Consider the following 22,878-nt stretch of genomic DNA (forward strand, 5'->3'; position numbering starts at 1 on the left):
GCAGCACTGCCAGACTCCAAAAGCATGTGTCTACAACATTCAGTCAGTGATTCACATTGACGTAGTACAGTTACACAACATAGATTGTACTAAGGTTAATGGTGATAAGTTAAATATTCCTATATAAATATCTCAATCCATCCATAAGTTAGTTAGAGTATAAGGGCCGTGTACATGTACATAATGTCTGTGTAACTCAACCCTTCTTTGGTTCACAAATACACTAAAATACTTCAATGTTATTCAAAACATTTTGATAATATACAGCTGTTTCCAAATATAAATGGGGATACATTCCAAATGGAATAGAACAGCGGATAACCTATTCACACTTATAATCTCTTGATATAAATAAAGTGATTAATCTATTACATAGGCCGACTATATGCTGGATTTTATATAGGATTTTCTTACTGTAAAACTAGGACACATTTGGCACAAAGGCAATGTAACAATACTATACACAATCTACACAAAAATCGTTATCTCTAAAAACACAGCACTCAAGTACAGTACTTGTTACAATGACTGTGTTATAGATTTTCACTTACGTAATATCAAAGGGAAAGAACAGCTAGGGTACAATGTGGTGGTGCATCTGGCTTGATAGTTACATAGACAACACGCAGCACCAACAGTCAGTAGGCTACATCATATTATATATATATATATATTACATTAATATTGTGTATGTCAATGCTGTAAGATTCCTTCCATTGTGCTCTGTTGCTTGTGGAAAAAATATTTTGATTTAATTTCAATACTGATCTTCATATAGATTACTGTACAATAGTAAAATGGCATATTAACTGCTGAAAGAATCATCCTTGTGTCCTGGTATTCTTGCTAGCTCATATTTTACATGAAAATGAACCCATGTTTATCACCCTGACAAGGATCTGTGAACCAAAATGTTGGTTCATTTTCACTTAAAATGTGAATTAGTTAGAATTCCATTGTACTCTAGACTAGTGATTATTCCTCAAATTTTTAACTTGTGTCCTTTTTACTCTGAGAACCTGGAACAAAGAAAGGTGTGCAAAATTCTTAAATATGTAGTCGCTGCAGAACAGACAGCAGGAGGGGCAGACTATTGTGCATTGCTTGAACGTGAAGCCAAGCTGGAGGCTTTCCAGATTTGGAAAAGACAGATATTTGTAAAAGGGTTGTGTATATTTCACAATACTGGTGTGGCTCTTACAGGTCATTCCCCAGTCGCTCAATCTCTTCGACCAAGAAGTCGATATCTGACCTGGTGGCTGCGGGGTTGGAGATGACCATGCGGAAGAAGTTGACCTTGTCTCCTTGAGGCTGGTAGCTCACCATAGTCGTCCCAGATTCCATCATCATTGCCTTGATCTTTGGGGCCACCTGTTATTAGAGGAACAAAACAATCCCCCAAAAACCATGGGACAACAGTATCACATTACTGGCATCTTGTACATTCACACCCTGCCCCTCTCCTACATGTGATGTCTTAGACTAATTTCAATCATGAAGACTACCTGCAGCCAACACCCAGGCCAGTTTCAGGTTATATCACCCCATTCATTGCTATGCATGCCCCTTTCTTTCATGCCTCTCTCCCCGTCCATTCACAATCACCCACGCTTCCCTCTCTGGCAATAGCCTATCAGCTCAAGCCATTCATTTCCCTCGCTTTTCCGCTGAGCCAATCACCTAAGCAGTTCAGCATATTAGAGGCCCTGTGTTTTACTATGTTACTCTCCCATGTGTTGTCACCCTCAGTTCCTATGATCTTCATCGCTGAAGCAGTTGTTTCGCCCCACCTCCACCCCTGCCACCACCAACGTCATGACTCCTGACGAATTCCCTATGGGGGGATTCTCTATCCTATATACATCACTGATGTCCTCCTCTCTCATCTCAGGAGGAGCGTCATAATATCATGGAGTCATACGCCAAACTTAATTTGTCTATGTTTCATTAAAGATTATTGAACCTTCTTAGTTACTAGTCTCTCATGATTGAAGTATATGCCAGCTGAAAACACACACACACACACACACTTTTGTGTTACTTGACTGTAAGCAGGGAAGTGAACCAGTGTGAAAGGGCAGGGGAACATCCAGGTTGTCATCATTACCTTGTGTAACCTCTCCCTCCTCTCCTGGCCATCAGGCAAGCTGCGCAGGCTCGGTGGAAGGTACCAGAAACACACGTTAGTGTGCTGCGGCTGTCGAGACAAAATGGGAAACAGACATTTACGACAAGCGATTATAAACATCACTTCTTTTCATTTCGGCTTTTCACGACAAAAAGATCCATACAATCAATAAAATATGAAATATTTAATTGAATTAGCTTTTTTGTAAATCACAGAGGAAAAAAACGTACTGTTTTGTAAAGCAGAAAAGGATCTTTACTGAGATAAGGACTGTTAAGCCTATACATTTAATTTGGGCGTTTTATCCCAGTATATCCCAACTCTACATTGCTTCCCTACTGGCCCAACAATTTATGTGGCAGTGGACAGTACCCCAGTTAATGAACACTGATTTATATTCATCAGATAACTGCATTCTGACATTTTATTAGGGTATTCATTTGGAATATTTACTATCTGTGGTAATAACACTCTCACCTCTCCCTGGAACACCATCTCATAGCCCTCTCGGTTCTTGATTTTATTGTAGAGGTAGGCTGACAGATCCAGGCACTTGTCAATATGCTGCTCGAATCCTACTGTTCCCTTTTAGATAGATAAAGGAAAAAAGAATATGGAGCACAGGCACACACACAAAAGTAATGCGAGCATCGCAATCTTGAAATGGCAGCATCGTTGATAGAAGTCACACATTACAGTATCGGAAAAAGCATCAGATAATAATTCAAACCTTTGCTTTCCACATGAGCCAGAACTTGAAGATATCAACATGCCGTCCGCACTGAATGGCCTTGTCGCCTGTGTCGTACGTCACATCGTACTGTTTGTCCGGCTGGAAGAGGTAGCCGGCGCACATGGAATTACAGCCTTGTAATACTCCCTGCATGTGTTGAGAGACAATAAGATTACTAATGACTATAGCAAATAGTTTGTGTGTATGTATGTTTGTGTGTGCGTGTGTGTGTGTGTGTGTGTGTGTGTGTGTGTGTGCAGCAGGCAAGGGAGCCCTCTCACCCTCTCTCTGACCAGAATGGCAGAACACTGCAGTGGGACTCCCATCATCTTATGAGGGTTCCAGGTGACTGAGTTGGCCCTGCACAGATATTGAAACAGTAAGCACAACTCCGTGTGTGTGTGTGTGTGTGTGTGTGTGTGTGTGTGTGTGTGTTGTGTTGTGTTGTGTGTGTGTGTGTGTGTGTGTGTGTGTGTGTGTGTGTGTGTGTGTGTGTGTGTGTGTGTGTGTGTGTGTACAAGAAGTTCAGACCAGATTGATACGTTCACTTGTATTGAAATGTATGTGGCCATGTCAGTGGACCAGACATTCTAGATCAGTGCTTCTCAACCCTTTTGACGCCCATTTGATGAGATTTTGTCCCTTGGACCCAAATCTGAGAATCTTTTCATTGTTCGATATTGTTTTGTAAAGAAAACCACGACTATCTTACACATAAATGAGCACAACTGCTTATGTGTGTATCTCTGTGTCTCTGTTTCATTTACGTCGGCCTGACAGCATTCATATTCGCCACGGCAAGGGTCCCAAGGAGACGTGACGACGCCAGATTTTTGAATGAGGTAATTAGGGCCAACTAAAGGGACAAAAAATTGATAATTAGTGGCCAAAATGAGTGAACACAGGTTCAGCACCGTCGAGAGCACCATTTGTTAGCTACTGATGGAGCACACCTGAGCGGAGTTGGAATCAGCCAGGGAAGTGGACTATGAAAGCCCTCTGGGGTGAGAGAGGAGAGACTGCATGCCAACTCTGTGAGCAAGGCCTGACTAATTGGCCAGTGATTGTGTGCTCCAACGGGTATCAGAACTAGTACGTATTGAAAGTAGAGTTGTACTAGTCATTCTTCTACAATCTACATGATCTAATTACATTAATTTATTGTAAATAAAACAATGGGGAAATTTAACATTTTAAATTTAAAGTTTTCTGGGGACCCCCTCAAGGACCCCTGGTGGTCCCCGGACCCCACGTTGAGAACCACTGTTCTAGATCAGCGCACCATTTCAATCCAGATTTAAAGGTTTTACTCCATTTATTGTCTTTAAAACATGTATTTATTGTGTAGTTTTACCTCTCTACTCCACTCAGCTTGTGCCTGTGTTTCCTGGACATCAGCAAACCGCCTCCCCACGCACCCTGCACAGCATCCAACAGTTAGATTTCTGACTGTAATGATGCAGATAATGACAAACTCATGGTGGTGGCGGCTGAACTGGGAGCTGACACATGACAGCCTATGTTCTTTTCGCACTGAGGATAATCAATATTCTCTTACGTCCACGTGAAGCCACATGTTGTACTTCTCACAGATGTCTGCGATCTCATTGATGGGATCGAACGCTCCGTAGACCGTGGAGCCGGCGGTGGCGTTCACAAACATCGGCACGTACCCCTGCGAACCAAGAACACCAAGGGTTACAATTCTGGCCTAAATTCAAATCCTGATGTTCTGTCCCTCTGTTATTGTTGACATCAAAGAAATTGGTGAAAAACACATTTCTCAGATAATGACCTTTGACCTATCTGCCTTTGTTGCAGTCATTGTCAGGGCAGAATTGCGTGGCCATTTCTTCTAGCCTGCAGATCACTTTGCCTTAGGAGAATGACTTCCAGAGACTGTGATGTAGAGGGATGCATTAACCTTATTGAAATAACCTCGCTGCTGTTATAGCACACGTTCCTGTTGCTTACTCTACAAGTAAACTCAATGGCTCATGTGGGTGGTTTTCTTTCTAAGTCCATCACTGTTAGGGCTGGGTATCGGCACTCAATACCTTTAAGGTATCGATCGAAATAAGCAGGTAACCAAGTAGTATCAAAACTTCTCCAGTCAAACGATACCTGCATTTGAACCTTTTTGTACACAGATCTAGAAAAAATGACTATTTACATGGTTTTGCTTGCAGCCAATCACCGCAAGCGCTCTTCAATTTAATGCAGCATGCAATTGGCCCACTACAGCAGCAGCTGCAACCCACACAGTCTGTGGCGGTGAAGTCATGTGCGAAGGAGTTGGCAGTTCAGCATGCCGAGATGCCACCAAAACATTCAAAAGTATGTAATACACAATAAATAAAGGTATCGAATGAACTACTCTATTGGTATCAGTATCACTTTGAGAGTACTGGTATTGGGACTGGTATCATGATTATTTTTTTTAATGATACCCAGCCCTACTCACTATCCATCACTGATAGAAACAAATGCACAGTAGTTCATCTCTCTCTCAAGTCTACTAAGTTGATGGCATGATAAAATTTGAAATTCACCTTCTTCTTGGCCTCTATCACTTTGGCTTCCAGATCAGCAGGGATGACTCTCCCTCTGGAGAAGACGGTGACATATTAGATCCAACAGACATTTCATCTTAATGTATTTGAACAGACTGGCTGCAGGTTGCTTCAGTACAAACCTCTCATCTGTGCTCAGAAGGATCAGGTTCTCTGTTCCAAAGCCCAGGGCCGCACTGGCTTTCTTGATGGAATAGTGGCTCTGCAGGGACAGGAGCCGCTTATCAGTATTGGATCGTCTCAAATGGTTTGATCCTGACTGTTAACACTAACAGGTTTCATGTTGGGATCAGGCCTAAAATACTGATAGTGATGAAGCTGTTGATAACGGTACACTGTGTTACAGAAGGCGACAATAATCAGTAATATCCTGTGTGAGACTAACATGCTCTGAGGTGAAGAGCACCAGTCTGGGAACTGCTGCCATGCCTTTGGTCTTGACTTCAGGGAAGAACTTGTATCTGGCAATCATCACGCTGTACATGTTGGATATTGCTCCCCCTGCAGAAATCACATGTCATCTTTCAGCAATGGAAATACAGGCTCAGCACCACAGCACCTCGATGGTGTCTGATAAAGTACAATACAAAACAGGTTTCAACTTGCGATTACACGTCAAATTAATCCCATTCACTCACTGTATAATAAGGGATTAGCTCTCCAAAATGGCCAAATTACTCAGTCACTTGATCGATGTTTGACCATTTGTTGGGCTCTCACCTGGAGAAAAGATCCCATCACCCTCGCCGTCAGGCCAGCCAACGATCTCTCTCATCTTTCTCAGTGTCAGCTGTTCCATCAGTACAAAGACTGGAGCGATCTCATAGGTAAACCTGGAAAACACAGTCGACCAAGCCCAAACACATCGTTTTTGCATTTCTGGTACTTCATAAAGCCAAGTTTACACGCCTTTAACAGCTGAGTGTCCATATACCCGTTAGGCCGTTACCTCACATTTGAGTGTTTTGTTGTGTAATAATTGCATATTAGTATACAGATCAAAGTTATGCAATTAGCTTTCTTTCTGCTGTTTGATTTTGGTGAAATTCCATTTCCCTACAAGACTGCAGGAGAGACAGATGGGATCGATATGAAATGCAATATTTAACAGCATGCATTTGTCTGCTCTAATTGTACAGCGTGGATACACTGAGCAATGCAGCTTTGGCAATCAGAATGGAACAGATGCAGTGTTTTGTAGACAGTCACAGTTCAATGACGACACTGGCTGATTGCATTAGAGATGTGGCCTTTTTTGTGCGCTGTGAAACGGCACAGAAAATGGTAGACCCATTAATACGCCACGCAAAGCTTGTTGTTGAATTAGTGAGAGAAAATGAGTGAGAAGTGTGAGATAACATGATGAGAATGTCTCAGTCTTTCTATCTGTGCCGAGTTTGAAGTCGAGACTGATGAACCCGTACTGTTCCAAAGTCGCACATTATTGTGTAACATTGCGAGAAATAATAAGAATGGCTTGCTGTTAGGATGAGAAAACAAAGTTATTTCAGGTGACTTGAATTTTCTCATTACAGAAATGCTTATTATGTTTTATCTTTTCAGAGTGTATGATTGTTTTTAAAGCACAGTGAAACCCTCTTCAGAGAAGAGCAGAGTTGAAATTACAATGTGGGCAGCCTCATCTATCTTCTCCTGACCAGTATGCTTCTAATTACATAACTGTCCATCTATATATTCATGCAATGAATGTTAATGAATCCGTGTGTTACATTACAGCAGGCAACACAGCAGTGTTGCCTTCAGTTCTCTTGCTTGGCATGGACATACATTGATGATAAAAATAAGAAGTCAGATGCAAGTTCACAGATGCCACAGATTAACTTCACCCCAATCACTCATGCAGATGACACTCGCTAATTCTGATTATGTAAGTCCTACATGTGATTGTCAGCCTATTAGTGTCAATCAATATCTGTCGGGGGTAATTAGGGTTGATGGAGTAATTCATAAATGTAAATTACAAGCATGTAAGCAACCTGGTTCAAGTCATGCACAGTGTTGTCCATAACACACCAGCTATAGAGTATTTATTTAGCATATAGCTTCAGACAGCTTTACTGCAGCACCTAAAGAGTAAACACAGAGGGAACAAGGCTATGGAAAACATGTCTGAGGATTGTAATGAAGGCTTAAACATATTCCCCAAGTCTGTTATTCCACCCTCAAAAACCAAATTGAATCCTTGACCTTCAGAAGGTTATATCTTGGTGGTGGAGCTTTCACTGCTGTGGCCAGATAAAAATAAGAAGGCTGCTATGCAGATTACACTAAATATATATTACTAACACTTATAACCTTTTAGCATTTTGATTCTTGAATCTTGAAGGAAGAAAATCCCGCACACTGCTCTTGCTCAGCATCACTTTTTTTTATTAAAAAGACAGACACAACGTTTCGGTTGAAGAGACCGGGTCTCTTCAAGGTGACAAATGCTTACTGTCAATTATTGAGAGACACTCCCACAAGAGACTGATTGTCCTACACCTGTGAACACATGGATGGAGGGGGTATAAACAGTGAGCATTGTCTTTTAAAGATCATTGTCGCAGAAATGCTGTAAAACACTTGACAAAGGTCCAGTAGATTAAACAGACACAACGTTTCGGTGATGCTGAGCAAGAGCAGTGTGCGGGATTTTCTTCCTTCAAGACTCAACTGATACTTTCCAACGCACCTGCACCAGAGGGAATTGGATGTGCGAATATCTCTTTTAAAAAAGAGCATTTTGATTCTTAAAATATATTCATGCTCATCGCCATAGAACTCAAAGAACATCATTGGTCCAATCCATCCCAGCTTTTTGCCTTGTGATTATTACTGTGTTGTATTTGTTCCATGAATACAGTCAGCTATAGTGTACAGTGATACCCAGTGACGAGACTGTGAAGGCTGCTGGCCACACTGTATCTCCTCAGTTCATCGTCATACTTTGAAATGACTCCCCTGGAGGGTTAAAAAGGTATTTCCCCTTGAAAAGACAAAATCAACAGTGAATCCCAGTGTTGACTGTTCTTTTGTGCACATGGTCTCACTGGAACTATCATTACATAAAACAAAGACACCATGTAAACACTGATTGCAAATCAATATGCAATTTGGCTTGCCTGTAGGGCGGTATCTGACCACAGCAGAGTGCAGGTCAACAATGTTAATACTGGGGGGGGGGGATCTCTTTCGTGCTTTTGCCATTCTATGATCTTCTTGCTTGAGTGACAGCCTGCTGCATTATTCAGCTAGCAAAGGGTGGAGCATTGTCTTTTTAAGATCATTGTGGCAGAAATGCTGTAAAACACTTGACAAAGGTCCAGTAGATTAAACAGACACAACGTTTCGGTCCACTGAACACAACGTTTCGGTCACTGTTTACACCCCCTCCATCCATGTGTTCACAGGTGTAGGACAATCAGTCTCTTGTGGGAGTGTCTCTCAATAATTGACAGTAAGCATTTGTCACCTTGAAGAGACCCGGTCTCTTCAACCAAAACATCTCTTTCGTGCTTTTGCCATTCTATGATCTTCTTGCTTGAGTGACAGCCTGCTGCATTATTCAGCTAGCACACCAAAGACCCTATGCCATTTCAAGTGATGCCCTGACTAAGGCCAATTTAGAAAAGAAAAGAAATAGGGGGGTTCACTTTAAAATATGAAAGTAGGGTTAGGATTTGATGGCACAAACCTAATTCTTCCCAAACAATTATATCTAATTCTTATTGTTTTCATCTCATCTTATTATCTGCATGATCATTGCAGTGGCATGGATAATGTGTTTCACACTCACATATTGGTGTTGGCTGTAGAAGTAAGCCATTCTCCTGCCAAACCAATGATGTCTAATCCAGTGGAGAGCTGGTTAAAGAACCTGGGGTGACCTGGGGTTGATAAAGAGACAACAAGCAGCATATTTTACACAAAACTATTAATCATCTGAGAATTTGAGAGAAAAAGGTGTATCTGTAATTGTTACACTGCGTGTAGGCTAATGAGAGTGATTGATCGCTCTGTGCCTTTGGCCTCTTGGTTCTCACCTGTCCTCACCCCATATTTCAGGGTGTCCCTGCAGTCCACCAGGATCTGCTCCAGAGACTCGGGCTGGTCGGACAGCTCCAGGTTGAAGCCCTCCATGCCCTCCAGCAGCTGGTGGGGGTGGTGGAAGTCCAGGATCTTGGTGGACCTGTCAAAGGTCTTCCGAACGTAGTTTGTGAGAATTTCCACGACCTCCAGCAAGAACTGCATGGTCTGTTCTTCACCATTTTTGGCAGGCAATAAATCTGCAATATAAGAAATTCTGATGATGTCGATATTTGTTTCTTCTTCTTTTTTCTAACCTTTGAGATCGAATGATTGCTTTCCATTTGAATGCTTTACACCATGTATTGTTTAAAAAAATTGCAGTCCATGTTCACAATTCACTATTGAATTTCTCATGACCTTTCAATTTCTCAATGGGTTGATAATTATCTTTTTTTTTGGGTGAGTACAATCTCTATTGGTGATTAATATGCACTGCACAGATCCAACACTAAAACATAACACAGACATTGAGCAATTCATACAACAGCAAACCCCATCAACTGGAAGAAAAAAAGGTATAGTTTGATTAATTCCATTATAATCATCCTGAAACAATCAAAACAAATAGTAAGTCACATTAATTGGCATGAAGAAAATTGATTCACTAACTCGGTGTTGAGAGCCTTGTTTAATTGCTTTGATTCTTGTGAAGCTAATTGCGCATAAAACGGTCCCCAAGTTGATTTTCGACACACACACACACACACACACACACACACACACACACACACACACACACACACACACACACACACACACACACACACACACACACACACACACAACATCTAATTTCGTTAAGGCATAGCCTATACCTAAACATCACAACTACCAAAAACAGGGATTTTCTTTTACCCACTTTTTATTTAATCAAGATTTTAAAAAATCCAGGCATTCATGGATAAAGAGGCTTCATGTTTTCTGCTGAAATTTAAATCAAATTGGAATCATTTTAAATAACAATTGAATTGTTCTTTCTTTCTTTCTTTCTTTCTTTCTTCTTTCTTTCTTTCTTTTCAGTGCCATCTTATCAGTCCTACCTCTGGCGAACAGATTGGAGAAGTCGGTCTCGGTGCGTCTGAAGCGCGCGTCTCTCTCGCTGTTATCACAGGACGCGCGCTCCTTGAAGGACCCCACCATCCGGCTCTTCTCCTCCAGGTTGTTGTTCTTCTGCAGAAACCCTAAACGATGACAGGGCGGAGAGGAGTCCATCTCTTTACAATGTCCATACATGTTGAAGAGAGCTGCAGCTTCACTTTTCTATCTCTCTGAGTCTGTGCCTCCCTCTCTCCTCTCTCTCTTCTCTCTCACTGTCTGTCTGTCTGTCTGTCTGTCCCTGAAGCTACTGTACTTTTTTGTGCATAAGGTTCCCACTATCCTGACCAGTGAATCCTTTTATGTGCGAAGGAGGACTCTGAGGGGGGTTGAGCCCGGTGACATCACACAAAAACAAATCGCTGTCATGTAGTGGCTGTAAATTCTTATAAGCTCCCCGACAGATTGCACTTCAGTGGGCAGGGAACAGCACAAGGAGCCGATGGCCCAGAGGCACGTTTAATGTCTGAGTGGGCCGTTGTCGCGTGATATCGGGTTGGAACATCTCAATATGGCTCTTTTCTTAAAGGCCTGCCTGTTGGGCAGAATATAAATCTCATCTAATTGCGCAACAAACCTATTTTGTAGGGTTTTGAGATATTTTCCAGAAACCTTGACGAATCTGATTGACATAATAGGCTATGATTTAAGTCGTGTGCTATAGCACATCATGCACCAGCTTATAGCTCGATAGCTGTGGTTTCACTTTGTCGGTGATTTTGTTTATATCGTATCGTCCTGTCTATTTAAATAGCTTTAACGAAACCAACAGAACATGTCGGTCAAAAATCCTTGAAAATTGTATTGAGCACTCGTGCATGATACCCCATATAGGAGATATGTGAGTGACTCCATGAAAGACTGAAATGAGATGCTGCCAATCAAAAAATATCTATCTTGAGTGATTCCATCTTTAATTAATTCCATATCCGAACAATTAACAATTCAGTGCCTCTCGCATGTTTTCCATTGTGATAATATTCCCAACATCAGATGTGAATGTGTTGGGCCAGATAACTCACAGGAAGTGGAGGTGAGTCAGGGCGCAATGGCCTGAACTTGCTCCGAAAAACCACGTGCTTATTCATCTTTATTCCTATGAATGGAATAATGAGGTCGATGTTGCTCTAAAACCCCAAGGTGCGCAATTTAATCTGTTTCCATCAACGGCAAAGCAAAATGTTAGGCTTGGCCATACAGTTATGCTTAAAATCTGATTGTCTAAATTTATTTTTAGAACAAAATTTGAAATAGCCCATCTTTTGTGTAATTTGATAAAACGCCAGACAAAAAAGTCAACTTACCACATATCTTCATTCCCAATTTCCTAGTGCACCCATGAGCAACTCCACACCATGCATCATAGCCTAAAATGATTTAGAAAAACCAATTAGGGCCCTTACAGAAGCCTAAAAAGACAATTACAAGGTAAAGCAATACATTTAAAAATGTTAGGGCCTATCAGCATGCTGCATCAAAAATCTGTAGGCTATGATTTGCATGAGCCTCACTCTCTGAGACCCGGATTGAATTAACCTATTTCCAATGTGTTACCATTCATGACCTGGGCAAGGACTTAAAATTAATTAACCGTTTGGATTCATGCCAGCCTAAAGATCTAATTGAGTGAAAAGATGCTGTTGCTGGTTAAAATGCATGCACCACTAGACACGAGCCGGCTGGCCGGTGACAGATAGAGAATTACACCGTTATCAATGGCTCCCAGCCAGGGAGGGATGGGGCACCTTTATGGGAGAACAGAAGAAATCCTCAAAAGCCGCAATTTAGGAGGGAGGGGGGGCAGGTAGAGGGAGGGAGGGGGGGTCAGTTCCATCTCTATCCCAATTTGACCCTTTCTTTGGATCATTAGATAAATCATTGCCCTCCTCAGCTCATTGGAGGCATTTTAACTCACTCATTTACTTTTCCACAATCCATGGTTTTGCAGTGGAAAGTGAGATTAGACTACAAAATAGACTACAAAAACACCAGTTTACAAATAGGATTCAGACCAGACTGGCTGCATTTTACCGAAGATATATTCTATATGCAGCACGGTCCTTTGTGCAGCGGCCTTACACAATATAATCATTGCTTTTGGCATTTCACCAGCGCGTGGAAAGAGATAAATGAATTGCCAATGGGCCACAAAGTCATTCCAACCTCAAAATCCAGCTCCGGTGAGAAAAATGAGCTTTTTTGCTTCATTTGATTGGGTGAGTTAATGTTTGCTGTGGTAGCTATGAAAGGAGGATTTTGCTATAGGCTAAAATGTAAAATCTATTAGGCTATGCATATCATTTTGTATGAGGAACATACGTTGTAACATTTAGATTTAGATTATTTAGATTTCTAATCATTGGATGAATCAGGCTTATATTTCCCTGTTAATAGCTGACGATGAAAGGACCGTTGGCTTGAGCATGCCATTAGGAGCAATTTAAAATGCCTGGCTGAATTAACTAGGGGTAATTTCAATGTTTTCCTTGCAGGCAGTTTATTCAACCAGAACACATTTAGGCAAGCCAATATCAACAGCATGATAATAATTCGGAGAACCTCAATAATCATAATAATAATCATCATAATAATATAATTTTGTCAATATAATAATTAGTTAATTGTCAAACCTTTTGGAAAAACCAACAGAAGGCAGCCTCAGGGCTTGTTTTGCGGGCTAATTGCCTTCAGTGTTAGTGTCAGCAGAGGAAAATAATTTTTTGACAGCAGGATTCGTCTGTCAGATGCCTGGAGGTCCGTATAGTGAATTCAATGCTGCGGTGATTTGTGGGGAGGAAAGCGTCTCAAAGGCAGCGCTTTTTTTCCTCGATGGAAATGATTAATGGCGTTGCCGACAAAGTAAATAGCACAAGTGGAATAGCATTTTATCTGTGATGGACCTACTTGAGCCCGGTGGTCGTAAATTTGTCGAGTTGGGATCCGGCTCGCCGCCAGAGGAGGAGGGTGCAGATGCCGCCATCACTCCAGAGACTCGGTGCAAAAGTCTTCACTTCAAATCGGGCACTTTTGGGGGGCAAAATCTCTTTATATTATGCAAGATTAAAAGTAGGCTAACAGTCACTGACAGAGAAACAGAAACATAACTGTAATCCACATGAATGCAGCCTATAATAATGCATGTTCCTATATGAGTAACATAAAGATCCCTATTGATAGAGATACTCAACTTGGCGACACAGGACGCAACAGACGTAGACGACAAGGGCACTGCCCGGACTTACAAGTTGAAATGCAATTAGCTGACTCAGATCATCAACCCCATTCACAGTCACCGAACAAGAAGTCATGGGATTATATCACAAATCAACAACAATGCATCTCATTAAATCGACCACAGCCGCTGACGACGACACATTTCAGCACTATAGCTGGATCCTGGTCAGGATAGATAATAGCCGCGCATCATTTTAAATGGCTCCAGAGAGCCTGTTTACGTCTGCCTTATAATAAAAAAGCAAGCTGCATGTGAAAAGCACAGTCGTCAGAGCCTCACATATGAAATGCATATTGGCATGTCAAAATCTATTGGCGAGATGCAAAATGTCCATAAAAGCCTATAACTGGTGATGGATGTTTACATCACCAAAATAATTAGATATGGCATGAATGACATGAGCCTAACCCTTAACAAAGTTGAATGACAAATGTCAAATCAAGATGATTATTCATGCATGTGCTGATGACCGTGATGCAGGTCAATGTCACACAGAGAAACATACGTGCCACACTCTCACAACCACACCAAGGCTAAGGCTTGTCTATAAATTAATAAGAGTGAATCTGAGGAACAATTTAACCATGTGCAGCCAGACTAACATCTTATCATGCAATTCATATGTAGGCTAGGCCAACCTAACCTATTTTCACAAAGATTTTGTATGAAAGAAAAACACCTGTTAGAGCATCTTCAATGACAATAAATCCGCATAGTTTATCCAGTTAGACTTGTTAGATCAAAGCCATTGTGTACAGTCGCTTACCGTGCGTGTGTGGGCTCCAGGTGAACAGGTGCAGTCCAAAAAAGAAAAATAAATTTAATTTACCACCAAATTAAGTCCGTAAAGAGAGCCTGCTGCGCCTTTTGGTACACTCCAAGAAAAAGAAAAATTAGAGCTGCAATTCTCTTAATCCCAAGCAATGTGACCTTTTGTTGTTCAAGCAGGTATGATTTGCTGATATTTAAAGCATGCTTTGCCTATTTATTGTCACTAGCACGCATGAGTCACGGCAAAAACACCTCCTCTGGTACTGCATATTTCCCCCAATATTGAGCAGAGCCGCCTGCAGTCTGCACATTTACACAGAATGGCGCCGCTTTCGGCACTAAAGTGTGACTTTTTGGAAGTGATGATTGTCTTCGGACCTATATAGCCTACCTCTGTTATGAATCCTGGTCACGAACATGGACTTGAAGTTTGATCATAGCAACACATTACGCGAGGGGGGAAAGGAGGAGGGGAGGGGGAAGAGGTCGTTGTCTTGTTCATGTGGAAAAATCAGAACGACAATAATGAATAAAGCCTCCAGAATCATGTCTAAATGGTTTTATAATTGATTTTTTTTGTTTGCCCTTTCAATACAATAACCTTATTTTTGACATCTTGCCATTATGACCAGTGATTAATAACAAAGGCTTGCAGATCATCGGCAAGCTAATTGTCATTTTATTGATGAATTATTATCAAGACTATTTTTCATAGACATTTTTATTCACTTTCTGTGCGGAGACAATGGAACGGTAAAAGAAATATACGACATCATGGCACAATCCAATCCACAAGGTGGCAGTGAGAAACCAAGAATGACTCCCATACAGAGGAGCAGGGAACAAATGGGCCATTCCAGAAATACTTCATGAAGCTATTATAAACCGACCTATTAATCTGGAATAGGCCTACGTAGCCTTATCATAACGACGACACACGGGGGCGCGGGACATGAGTGGACACCGGACAGCAGCGGAACACATGCAGGAGCTAATACACCTATATTCACAAAAGCCTCCTCTAGGCTATGTGTTATATCTCTCCCTGGTAGCCTAATCATTATGGATGATTCTGAATCTGATGTGACACTCTATTATTAACAATGAAAACAAAACAGGCCTTTGTTGCTCACAACGTCATATTTTGTGTTTTCAGCACTGGACAGCTCCTTGACTGGTGCGCTTCCCCCCTTCAGGCATGCTGTGCAGTCCAGCTTTCCCCGGGTGGCTCACTGAAATAAATGGGTGATAACAGCCTCCTGAAACTAGTAGGCTACGTCCTAGGCTCCTACCCTACTAGCCAATTTGGAACTGTGTTGTCTGCTGATAATAACCCCCATTCAATGGGCTGATAACAGTCAAATCGGGTGATTCCTCAGTCTGATGGCTTTACTATACTCTGTCACAGCTTACTAAATGCTCATAAGAATAAATGCAATTTATTTTAGTCAAACTTGATACCTGTGTACAGCCTACATCTGCCCTAACTTTATATTTTTTTAAAGCTGTGCCTTAGCAAAAACCCACAGGCAGCTAGGTTTTACAGATTTTTGTGTAAAGGAAGTAGGCTATACTTAAAATTAATTTAAGATATATCATCTCCAATCCAAAGGGGAAATAATGGGGATTATTTATTTACTTGGCAGCTGTATAACACTGTCCACAAGATGGGGCATAATCCAAGGCAGAGAGAGAGAGAGAGAGAGAGAGAGATGCGGCGGGGGGGGGGGGGGGGGGGGGGGGGTCTAGCCCCGCCCACTCGACCCAGTTGTGTTACGACTTTCTGTTCAAAACCTGGTCAACCTTTACCTGGTCAAACCTAGTCTGACTCACTTAGGGTTCTGCACACACTTTAATTCCCCTCAGCAGTGTTGGCCACAGTTAACACAATAATGAACACAATATATGGGTAACACTTTACAATAAGGTACACAAATAATATAGTAGTTACTAGTAAACTAATGATAAACTAACTTTTAGTTAATGAATAGTTAATGATTAGCTAATGGCATTTAATCATTAGTTAATCATTAATTAATGATTAGTTAAAGTCAGTTCTCAGTATAGTATAGTAGTTAATCATTAGTTAAAGTCATTTAATTGAGTATAGTAGTTAATCATTAGTTAATGATTACTTGTCAGTTCCTTAGTAGAGTAATTGCTCATTAGTTAATGGTTAGTTAATGAGTATAGTAGTTAATCGTTAGTTAATCATTACTTAATTATTACCTGTCCATTAGTTACTCTTTTTGTGTAGCCTATTGTAAAGTGGTGCATCATACTGAGTAGTTCATGAGTACTTAATCATTACTTAATTCTTACCAGGTCCATTGGTGGCACCAAAATGAGGCCTCAGTCTCTTTTGAGGTTGTGGATTCGAGCCTCAGTCAGTTTTGAATGGCAACAGCCAGAGGAAAGAGAGAAAAGCGGCCAGCACATAGAGACTCGGGAACATGCATGTGGCAGATTAGATTCCCGCTCCACCACCACAGTCAGTGAATTTTGAAAGTCGACAGCCAGAGGAAAAACTGATAAGCTCTGAGAAAAACGTGTTTGAAGCATTATGACCCAGTAGCTCAGCGAGATGGATTGCTGTCTAGCAGTTTAGTGCTTGTGGGTTTGACCCCCAGTGAGTTTTGATGTCGTGGGTTCGAGCCTCAGTCAGTTTTGAGGTCATGGGTTCGAGCCTCAGTCAGCCCTGACAAAACCTGTCCTGTCCGTCTGACCTGGTGGCACAGAGAGTAAACCACAAATTATGCTCAAGCGAAATCGCCGGTGCTGACTGCGCCGAGGGGGTCGCCGCAGCTGGCCGTCCTATCGGCGCAGCTCAGCGGAGGGTGCGTGCAGCTCCTCGAAAATGTGACTCCGCGGCGTCAACGCGGATGTGACGTGACCAGCACGAGAGCTGTGATTGGCCCTTGCCTTGGGCCGCGCACATATCCGCTGATGTCCTTTTATTGTGAGGAGTGAGGAAATGCCATTTCCTCAGTGCTTGTCCCTAATGTAGCAAAGCCTTCTGCAGGCTCACCGAAATGAGTTTGGAAATAGAGGGACAATAAAATGTCCCCCCACCGACATGATTGCAAGTTCTTGGTAAACAACACAATAACGTAATATGTAATAAAATAAGTGTACCACAAGCCACCTAGTGTTTTGGACGTGTACCGCAGCCAACGTGCCGAGTTCCGTTCGAGTATGCACAGTCTCGCTGTCGACAAAGTAGCATCTGTCTGTCTGTCTGTCTGCGATTTTGGTCACGTTTTTGGTCCCACATTTTGGTCAGTAATGATGTCACAATGTCTATGACATCATCAGTGATTGGCACTCGAACAATTGTGATGTCACTGATGATGTCATAATGTCCACAACATCATCAGTGATGTCACTCGAGCAATTGTGATGTCATCAGTGAGTGATGTCATCAGTGTTGTGAAGTTGGGCAAATTGTGTGCTGCACATGCCAATAGAGTAGGCGAGGCCACGCAGCAGCTGAGCTGCGGGTGAGGCTGTGTTCGGGGCTGGAACCCTAGTCTAAAACAATCTCAATCCACCTTATTTTTGAATGCCCCACTGTAAAAAAATAATTGTGGGTACAAGTTCCGGTTTAACGTGACTTATTGTTGCAGCTTGCCATTTCCTTTGAGAGAGAGAAGCCGTGAGTATGTTCACACCAATCTTTTTATGTTGTTTTTATGTTTGGACCGGTGCATGTAACCTGACCAAACATAAAAACATTGGTGTGAACATAGGCCTACTCATGGCTTCTCTCTTCAATCTGTGGTTATAACTGGCGCTGAAATGGCATGGAGATTCCTTCAGGAAATACTTCCGTTCAAGTGCCCGCCCTCCGCCTTGTCTCGTACTGGATTGGATGTTGCCAAGCTATCACTCCGATCGACACTGGCCAATAGGGACGTGCGTTACTTCTTTCTGCTGTAGGTCCCGCCCTTATTGTAAGAGAAAAAGTTTTGCAAAACTCAGGTTTTGCAAACAAAACTTTTCATTTCGCAAACGGATCTATTTTTTGATTACAAAGTGGATTTACTTTCTCACTGATATAGTCTTTGGTTACAGGATGTAAACTTTCAGTCACAGAATAAAGACACATATATCTAAGACACATATATCTCTCCATAGGAAATGCAGCTTTATGGAGTGGGATCACGTGGAGATGGTCTTCAGAAACTTTGATGAGATTGACAGTAAGTAAATATTGTTTCAGATACATGGTGTGTAGTTGTGGAAAAGTGTGTGAGTTTGGAAGAGGAGTGCACCACTAGGTGGAGACATGCATCCATAGCAGTGTTGATTTCGTAGACGAAAACTATGAGGAAAAATCTTAGTCGACTACCTATTTTCACTGGTGAAAACTAGACTAAATGTTAAGGAGGGACGAATTGGGAAGAGATCCAATCAGAAGAGAAGACGTTAAACATCTGTGTCTGTATTGCACATTCAAACCTTAAAACAATTCCAGAATAACAGATTAATATATCTTTACAATAAGTTTGGAAATTCTAATGAATAGTTACAGTTTTCTTTGACTAAGATGAGATGAAAATACTTAGACACTTAGTCGACGAAAACTTGACTAAATAAAATCAGGATGAGGTTGACTAAATATGATAAGAGTTTGAGAGAAAGCGGGTTATAGCTCACTCAGATAAACATGTGAATGTTGTGTGATATGCAAAAGTTGTTGGTTCAATCCCAGCCTCAGGCAATTTCTTAAAAAGTACTCACATTATATGCTGCAGCAGTGATCCTTCTTTATCATCACCAGTAGTTTGAACACTGATAGAAATAAGCTGATGAAGCAGACTAGTCAGTCCCTGACTCTAGCTCAACTCACTGGTACAAATCTCACCTGTCTCACTCTTTATGCTGTGTTATTGTCGAGTCAATACAGTGTGTAGAAATCAGAAGCTTAAGTCCCAACAGCTCATAGCTCAGTCGGCTGAGTGGTTCTGTCACTGTCTCTGTCTGACACTGTCTGTTGGTTCGATTCCTGATGGAGGAGACATATTACAGCACTGCCCTGTCTTTAACATCACCAGCTTAGCGCCTCCTACAGGCAGATACACAGAGCGACACAGCGCCTCCTACAGATCCACAGAAATGGACACTGTGGACAGACTGCAAAGAGATCCAGACATCTCATATACTGAGTCTAGAGCAGCTTTTCAAAAAGTTATTTTTACACCTAGCGGCAGCCAGGCAATCGCAAAAAACATACTTCCGATGTCAGTACAATTACAGCTCTCTGTGGTTTTCTGTCTCATAACCCTCAGCTCATGTCTCTGCAGGGGTCAGGGGGGGAGAACAGCCCCCCCCCCTTGGCTCCAGGTAGTGGCAGCGGAGCGGGAATCGAACCCACAACCTCTGGCCCCAGTGTCTCTGTGTGTATTATTCCTTCACACCACCAGCTGCCCTTCACACTCACAGCTTTTCTCCGGGCGCTCTCTTCCGTCTGCCTGTCACCATTCAAAACTGACTGAGGCCCGAACCCACGACCGCAAAAGTGGCTGAGGTCTCAATATTGCCAGGCAGCAAGCCTACTCTCTGTGCCACCAAGTCAGACTGATCCAATGAGGTTTTCTCAGGGCTTTAAATTACTCTTTCCTCTGGCTGTCAACACTCAAAACTGACTGAGGAGGATTGAACCCACAACCTCAAAAGTCACTGAGGCTCAAACCCACAAGCTCCAAACTGCTAGACAGCAATCCAACTCTCTGAGCTAGTGGGTCATAGTGATTAAGACTAGAAGATTAAAGTATAGTCTTTATGCATCTTAAAATATGTTTTGAATGGACCTTTTAAGTTGAATAGTATTTGAATTATATTAATACGACGTGAGTTTCTATTCGCCTTGCACAGAACACCTTTTACTTTTATACTTGAGTAGCCTACATTTCAGAGCCTGTACTTTTTTCCATTTACTTGAGTAGCCTAATTAAGTTGAATCAGTAGGCTACTTCTGCTTTACCAGTTTTTTTATTACACAAATAACTGTACTTCTACTTCAGAGCAACAATGTGATTAGCCTACATTTGGAATGACAAGAGAAAATTACACGTCTATGCAATAGGCTAAGTAGGCCAAAGTAACTCAGATATAGGGTTTGCTATCCACCTTATTTTTGGCGGCCATTTTGCCTTACGTTAACTATGGGTTCTATTTCCGGTGTAACCAATTTAGATAACCCCCCAGCCCCCGACAAAAAAAACGTCTATGACGATTTTACCCTTTTACAGCAGAGTCATTCTGCTCTACAGCCGTGTCGTTCGGGTGCTGGGATAACGTAATGCATTGTGGGTAGTCGGCTACTAACTGTGGCTAATGTTAGCGGCTAGTTAGCTATGTTACATGGCAGTAAAACGCCACCAAATTGATTTAACTTTTAACCATTTCGAGTAACACACATTTCGAGTTTCCATACGGACCTCCAGCGTTGGTTAGTTGTTTATAATGTGACTATATTTATAACTTTTATAACGGACTCCAGCTTCCGGTTTATAATTCGGGTCTGCAGCCAGAGTATAACAAAGGAAATGGCAAGCGGCAACGAGTCACGTTAAACCGGACCTTGTACCCACGATTCTTTAAATAAGGTGACCCTTTTCAAGGGGGCCATTTTGTGTCGAAAAGGCAGAATAAACACAGGTGCAAGCAAAACACTAATGAGGTTTTCCAAATTCCAATCATGGCAGTGGGAAACCCTCATTAGTGTTTGGCTTGCACCTGTGTTTAGCTTGCCTTTTCGACACAAAATGGCCCCCGTGAGAAGGGTCTATTGTAACATTCATAATGAAGTATCTCATGCTTGTTGATTTAATGATTGTTTTGCACCTGCTGCTCACGTCTGAGATACTTCTGGCTCGCCTGGAAAGAAGGTGGGAGCAGCCGAGTACAGTCAGCCAATCAGAGGCAGAGAGGGGCGGGTCATGCCTTCGCCTAGCCTTCGCCATCATGGGGAAAAAAATATCGCGCACCCGAACGACACGGTTGTAGAGCAGAATGGCTCTGCTGTAAAATCCTCATAGACGTTTTTTTTGTCAAGTTAACACGTTCACTGCCATTGACGAGATATCTCGGCTTACAGAATCCAACGGTTGACTGCCAAAGACGAGATATCTCGGCTTGGGACGTGGATCCAACCCTTTTACGTCTTTTATACAAATATTGGAGGTATTGAATGTGTATAATCTATTTTACCGACCCACTGAGTGGCGACATGTCTCTCCACAGTAGAAAGAGGTGAGCCAAAACTGGAGGGAAAAGCGCGAGGAAGCCGTTCTCATACAGTAAAATGGATGGCGAAAACGCTTTCACTTTCGCACTGACACACAGCGGTGGCAACGGTGGGGGGTTCCAAGAATAGACTGGATGCACACTTTGAAACACGCACCATAAATAAGCCCAGAATCGCAAGAGCTTCATCAGAGCTCTCAACCGGACCGCCAAGAAACGAGCGAAACCCATCCAGCGAGCCCCATCCAGACTGCCAGGCAGCAGCCATGCAGGCAGCAGCAACTCGTTTGTCACAGACCCGCTGCAGAGCCAAGGAGGGCGGAGGAGAACGCCCACGGAGGGAGGAGTTGGAAGCAGAGGGGGGTTTCCTGCTGTTATGGAGGAAATTACTGTTCAAAACTATTGTTTAGATGTCTGACGTCTTACTGATGCCAAAAATGAATGGTTAAAGTGACTGTTCTATCGAATTTCACAAAAAGCCGTTTATCTCAGAATAAATTTCCAGACGCTGAAACCATGCTGTATTCAACTGCTAATGCTTACATAACTACTAACTCTACAAACTAACTCTTTTAGACAGAGAAAGCACACATTCTATTAGTTCTTTTGAGATATTGTGTGTTCACAAAATCTTAGCAGAAAAGAATCCTCGGGTCTTGAAAGATGAGCCAGAATCCTCAAAAAAACCCTCTGGCAGAACCTACCTACAGTAAAAAAAAAACGGCTGGCAGTGAATGTGTTAAAACAGTCTATTACACCGGAAGCGGAAGAAGCACCTATCAGGCATCATGGCAGCTAGAAATAAGGTGGATAAGACTGCATGATTCTCATTTTCTAAATTAAAAGCTACTGCAATCATTTGGACCTTGATTTATCTTACATTGTTTCATGTAGAAGAAAGGTAACAGGATCCATGGGCATTTTTCCATGTGTTTGCATACCATCAAGGTCCAATGTGTAAGATTCCTCCACACAACAATACACAAACACAAAGTCACAA

At 42.1% G+C, this 22,878-nt stretch overlaps 1 protein-coding gene across 1 annotated transcript; it reads right to left on the reverse strand.

The window, feature by feature from the left end:
- Positions 1 to 1,197: 1,197 nt before the first annotated feature.
- gad1a (glutamate decarboxylase 1a) lies at positions 1,198 to 13,601 on the reverse strand (the record flags this gene model as incomplete). Its single annotated transcript, XM_083639485.1, has 16 exons — positions 1,198 to 1,371; positions 2,108 to 2,197; positions 2,606 to 2,713; positions 2,859 to 3,008; positions 3,143 to 3,221; positions 4,216 to 4,280; positions 4,420 to 4,536; positions 5,414 to 5,468; positions 5,557 to 5,636; positions 5,820 to 5,935; positions 6,155 to 6,267; positions 9,234 to 9,324; positions 9,481 to 9,723; positions 10,567 to 10,707; positions 11,926 to 11,988; positions 13,526 to 13,601. 16 exons carry the CDS (start codon positions 13,599 to 13,601, stop codon positions 1,198 to 1,200), a joined length of 1,761 nt encoding a protein of 586 aa, XP_083495611.1.
- Between the last annotated feature and the right edge of the window lie 9,277 nt (positions 13,602 to 22,878).

Source organism: Poromitra crassiceps (assembly GCF_964638095.1).
Source record: "Poromitra crassiceps genome assembly, chromosome: 6".
Taxonomy (NCBI): Eukaryota; Metazoa; Chordata; class Actinopteri; order Beryciformes; family Melamphaidae; genus Poromitra; species Poromitra crassiceps.